The 5,824-nt window shown below is 49.7% G+C and overlaps 1 protein-coding gene across 1 annotated transcript; it reads right to left on the bottom strand.

Annotated features, from left to right (window-relative positions):
* Nucleotides 1-280: 280 nt before the first annotated feature.
* S1PR4 (sphingosine-1-phosphate receptor 4) lies at nucleotides 281-1,805 on the bottom strand. The gene has a single exon (XM_033136855.1). The coding sequence runs from the start codon at nucleotides 1,579-1,581 to the stop codon at nucleotides 340-342; it is 1,242 nt and encodes a 413-aa protein (XP_032992746.1). The 5' UTR covers nucleotides 1,582-1,805; the 3' UTR covers nucleotides 281-339.
* Between the last annotated feature and the right edge of the window lie 4,019 nt (nucleotides 1,806-5,824).

The following is a 5,824-nucleotide window of genomic DNA, read 5'->3' as shown; positions in this document are numbered from 1 at the left end:
TGACCGGCTGATTGCAAAGAAGAATTAGCAATTCACACATCAATCCAAAGGTATGCACCCTTGGTGGAAAAATCTGAATCAAATAGATTTCTTGTTCAGACTTGCATATATGTAATTTTAAAAATATATACATCAGCGAGACACAATACACATCCAGGAAATACATTGCAGCAATAGGAATGGTGCTGTTGTCTTTGAGGTTTCTGGTCTTCCTCTGAACCACCTGAAGACATCCGCAACAGAATCTTTTAGACAAGTTCTGAGGGTTCTCCTCCCTCCTCATGTCTGGAAGAGTGGAGATTCTAGCCCAGGGTGTGGTGCTGGAGGAGAGTCACGATTCTAGTCCAGGGTGTGGTGCAGCCCTGAAGTTTCATTGCTCAGCACACTTGAATTGCTGGAGAGAGGTTCTCTGGTTCTCCTGCTGAAGGCTACTGGGCTACGGAAGCTGCCACGCACTCTCAAGGAGCCTGTGGAAGAGCTGGCATGGATATCGCTGGCAACGAGGCAATTTCGGGGGCCGCGCACCCCAGCCCAGATGCAGCAGCAGCAGAGAAGCTCCACGACAGCCCTCCTCACCTCCTTGCTCCCCAAGGAGTAGATGATGGGATTGATGAGTGAGTTGGTCACGGCCAAGGTCAAGACCCAGCCAAAGACTTTATGGGGAGCCCAGGCTGTGTTCCCCCAAAAGGTATCTATCAGGAGGAGGATGAAGAGAGGGGTCCAGCAGATGAGGAAGGTGCAGAGGATCACCAGTACCGTCTTCAGCAGCCGCAGAGACCTCTTCCGGCTGCACCGAGAAAAGGTCTGCTGGGCGCTTTTCTGGACCCAGCAGTAGATGGAGGCGTAGAGGCCCACGACGCCCACTAGGATGATGCTGAACATGATCACAACGAAGAGGATGTAGTTCTTGTCGTAGAGGGGCAGGAGCGTGGAGCAACGGGAGACGTTGCAGATGCAGTTCCAGCCCAGCAAGGGGAGGAGGCCAATGAGGATGGCCAGGCTCCAGCAGAAGGCGAGGAGGCCCCTCAGGCGGGTGGTCTTGCTGGACTCCTTCTCGGCGATGGGCTTCACCATGGTGCTGTAGCGCTCCACGGCTGTCACCAGCAGGCTGAAGGTGGAGGCTGCCAGGGCAACAAAGAGGACCCCTTCGCGGAGGAACCACATGGCGGGCGACAGCTGGAAGGTCCGGCTCCCTGACAAGCAGAGGTTGAGCAAGTAGGCTGTGCCGGCTAAGAGGTCGCTGAGGGTGATGCTGGCCAGGCAAGAGTAGACCCACCGGCGGGTGCGCACTTTGCGGATGATGGCCACCAGCACCACCAGGTTCTCCAGGATGATGAGGCAGCTGGCAGCGACAATGACCATCTTCAGGACGCTCATCTGGTCCTCCTGGGGACGGCGATTCTTCATCCTCCCTGTGAAATTGTAATGGTACAGGATGATGTTGACGTGGTTTGCATCCGTCGTTGGGTAACAGAGTTCTGGGCGGTGGGCGGAAGCAAGTCGGGGCTCTGGGACAGACGTGGGGAGGGCTGCCCAAGGAGAGGGCGAGGAGGTGGAGATGAAGAGCTCCATGTCAGTCATCTTCTAGATGGAGTTGGGGGGACCTCAATTGCTTGATGGATCAGTACGGAAACAAAACTGGGCCTATTCTTGGGAAGACTTGTTTGAGACAACACAGGAGCACTCTCGGCCTTTGATGGAGGCAAAGCGATATCCACTGCTTAGGATCTCACAATAATGGACACAAGGTGTGGTGCTGGTGAAAGTCAGAAGTCTGTGCGTCTTCTTGAGCTGATGGTTGCCAAACAAGGAGGTTTCAGACGTGAGAAGAACCAGCAGCGCATTCAGTCTCTGCACCCGGTTGGGAAGCAAGCAGGGGTAACCTCACTATGGCTGCCAAAATTTCACCAGAGCCCCACCCATGGTCCATGGCCGGTCCAGAGTGGTGTCCAGAGTTCCATCTTGGCCAAATTTCTGCAAAATTAAGAGAAGAAAGGAGAGGTTGTTGAAATGAGAAAGAGGTCACCTGAGGGCATGTTTCCTGTTTTTTAAGGATGTGCTCCTTCTTTTAGCAGTTCCTGGTATTGCCTTTTTTTAGGGGGCGTGTTCTGGTGGCATCATTTCAGAGCAGAGCACAACACGTTTTCTGTTCTTACTCATCTGTCAATCAGTGCATGACACTGGATGAAGAGGAATAAATTGAAGAGGAAGTTCCTTTGCTGCTGCGGAAGGGGTGTGGGAGAAAGGATATTGCTTTGTTAAGAGGGGGTAAAAACAGCTGTGGAGAAACAACAACTGCTCACCTGACCTTTAGTTCCCCATGCATTTTGATATTTTATTGATTTATGGAGCAAGATCTATCTATTAATCAAATAAATATCTAAGTGGCTTACATAAAACGGTATAAAAAGGTAAAGGACCCCTGAAAGTTAAGTCCAGTCGCAAATGACTCTGGGGTTGCAGCGCTCATCTCACTTTACTGGCTGAGGGAGCCGACGTTTGCCCGCAGACAGTTTTTCCGGGTCATGTGGACAACATGACTAAGCCACTTCTGATGAACTAGAGCAGCGCACAGAAACGCCGTTTACCTTCCCGCTGGAGCGGTACCTATTTATCTACTTGCACTTTGACATGCTTTCAAACTGCTAGGTGGGCAGGAGCAGGGACTGAGCAACAGGAGCTCACCCCATTGCGGGGATTTGAACCACCAACCTTCCGATTGGAAAGCTCAGTGGTTTAGACCACAGCACCACTCGTGCTGTGGTATACAATATTCATTTTTTTTACTTATTTCCTTGACGTAGGCTTACATGGTTTTTGTTGCTTTAAGTAGATCCATTCAGTATGGGGTGGCATTCAGCTAAGTCTTGCTCAGAGTATACCAACTGAAATGAATAGAACTAACATGGTCATATTCATTAATGGGCAGACTGAGTGAAAGGCAGTCAAGTGCCACCTGTGGTGTGTAAGCAGATGCCACACGCTGCAACATTTCTCTGCAGATGCCCCTCGCGTTATTGTTCCTGCCTTATATTGTTCTCTTAGTGCAGCAGTTATTTGCTAAATGCAGTGGCTTAAATGGTAAATTCAGACTTTTCTCAGCCTCCTTTGCGCAGCATTGGCTGAAATGCAGCCTGGTCTATTTTTTATGTCCAAATTGTTTAATTAAAACAAAAGCCCACCCACGGAAAGGAAGAGTGTGTTTGAGTGTGCATGAGAGACCAGATGCAAGCGGGACCAGAAAGCTTCCTGCGTCTTTAATCTGCCCTCACAAACACCCAGAACAGAGAACTGTGAAGGCACGTGCCTCTTTCCGCTCCCAGGTTACGGTCACCACAAAGGAATGTCTATGCGCCATATTCTTTACAGTGAATATTATTATTCATTTCATTTCTATACTGCTTTATATTTTAAAGGGAAAATCTCATTAAAACATCAAATAAAACAATCCAGAATAAAACAAATTCAAGCTTCAAGGAAAATATTTCAGATCTTTCTTTAAGTGACATTTTGCTTCCCCCATATTTATTTGCCTCCTTAATTTATAGAGCTGCTCCAGAGCAGAAGGCCCTTAGGAAGCCAGTGGGGTGTAGTGGTTAGGGGGTCAGACTAGGACCTGGGAGATCAGGGTTCAAATCCGCACTCAGCCACGGAGCTCCCTGGGTGACCTTGTGAGTCAGTCACAGCCCCTTAACCTACCTCACAGGTTTGTTGTAGGGGTTAACTGAGGAGGGGAGTGGACCATGTTCTTGGAGGAAAAAAAAGTGGGATACAAAGGCAGTGAATAAGCTCTTCTGCTTACTTGCTTAAGAAAGCTGGAGGGACCAGCCAGATGGAGATGTTAGTCGCCAACCTGGCACCCAGAGAACTCCACGTGGTCACAGTTGGCCTTGCGCCAGTCGCAAAATGCACCTGTTGCCCGGGGGAATTTCTAACACTGACAGTGGGGGGAAGGTGGGGGATATGATATAAATGGGGTGGGTGGGTGGAAGGGTGGCTGCCATCCCCCCCTCCATAAACCAGCACCTTCCATCAAATGATTGGGCCAGCACTAGTTGAGAGAGAGATCATCTGGGTTCCACCATCAGAAGCTCTATTGCACATCCCAGAATCCTTTGTAACATGGTGAGGTTCTGTAACACAGAATGGGGAACCTGTGGCCACCTCCAGGTGTGGTCAGATGCAACAGCCCTCACTTCCCGTCCCATTGCCTGCTGGGAGATGGAATCCCACAAGCAGCTGGAGGGGGCCATGGGCTCAAAGCTTGCTGGGTAACCGTGGGCCAGTAGCACCCTTGGCCTGGCCTGCCCCACAAGGTTGTTGTGAAGATAAAAGCAAAGGGAAGGAATCACGGTACACACGTGCTCTATAGGCCTAAGCTCCTTAGAGAAATTGCAGAATTTTATTTGTTAAAAAAGAAGTCATGTCCTGTTTCTCAACATCTGCAGAGGCTTGCGTTGCAATGTTCTTCACGGTTTGCGTATTGCAACTTTTGCAAGTCTTAATTGAGGCTCTAGGTGCCGGGAAGGGAAAAAAACACAAGTAGCAAACCACGTGCGTCATCCCAGTTCTCAGATCCTAGTGTTGAAATGAAGGAGAAAAGGCATTAAACAAAGTAACGCATCGTAGGTGGATGTGGAAAGCCTGGAAACCCAGCAGAGAGAGGGAGAGAAGTGGGCAAGTGAAGGTGGGAGATGAATGCAGGCGAGGGGCCCTGAAATATAGGGTCAGACTGAGCGATGCTCCTTCTCCTGAAGCAGCGGCTCTCAAAAATTTCCAGGCCACCGCCTCCTTGGTCCCATAAACTCACCCCCAGCGCCCACAACCCCACCCCATAAAAGAGCAGTCAACACAACCCATGAAGGAGCATAATCTCATAGAATGGTAGAGTTGGAAGGGACCCCCTGCAACGCAGGAATAGGCAGCTGTCCCTTACGGGGATCAAACCGGCAACCTTGCCTTTGCCAGCACCATGCTCTAGCCAACTGAGCTAACACAATGACATTTGGAACAGTTACAATTAAGTGCACATAGAATCATAGAATCCTAGAGTTGGAAGAGACCCCAAGGGCCATCCAGTCCAACCCCCTGCCAAGCAGGAAACACCATCAAAGCATTCCTGACAGATGGCTGTCAAGCCTCTGCTTAAAGACCTCCAAAGAAGGAGACTCCACCACATTTATTCAAAACCCAATTAGAATTACTTGGTTTCATTAATTCAACAAAGTTGATTCGGAGACCAGCTTTCCAAAGTGAGATAGACATTTATTAAAACTTCCAACCCTCCATGCTGCTCCCCCCCCCAACAGTACCACCCTCCTTGGGCACCTCTGCCCTAAAGTAAGACTCTAATCCTCGTGATTCTAGAAGAAAGACGGTTTCAGATTGAAACACAGGAAGCTGCCCTCTTCTGAGTCCACCACTGGACCACTTCACTCAGTACTGTCTACAGCGGCTGGCTGTGGCTCTCCAGAGCTTCAGGCAGGGGACATTCCCAGCCCTTCCTGGAGATGCACAGGATTGAACCTGGGACCTTCTGCATGCAAAGCAGATGCTCTGCCACGGAGCTCAGTGCAAGAGCAGGCGCCCTGCATGCAGAAGGTCCCAGGTTCTCCCTTTATCAAAGAATCACTTAGCAGGAGATGGCAAAGAAGCAGTCAGTGGAGACAATACAGAAGGATATTATCTGAGTCATTGTAAGGCAGCTTTCTACATTTCCTATTTTAATAGGACCGTGAGGACTGGGATCCTTATTTTTTCAGGGAAAGGAATTATAGAATTGTAGAGTTGGGGGGGGACCCCAAGGATCATCTAGTCCAACATC

This window comes from Lacerta agilis, chromosome 18 (assembly GCF_009819535.1).
Source record: "Lacerta agilis isolate rLacAgi1 chromosome 18, rLacAgi1.pri, whole genome shotgun sequence".
NCBI classification, from domain to species: domain Eukaryota; kingdom Metazoa; phylum Chordata; class Lepidosauria; order Squamata; family Lacertidae; genus Lacerta; species Lacerta agilis.
The sequence above is the reverse complement of the archived record's forward strand: the minus strand, read 5'-3'. Positions and strand labels throughout refer to the sequence as shown.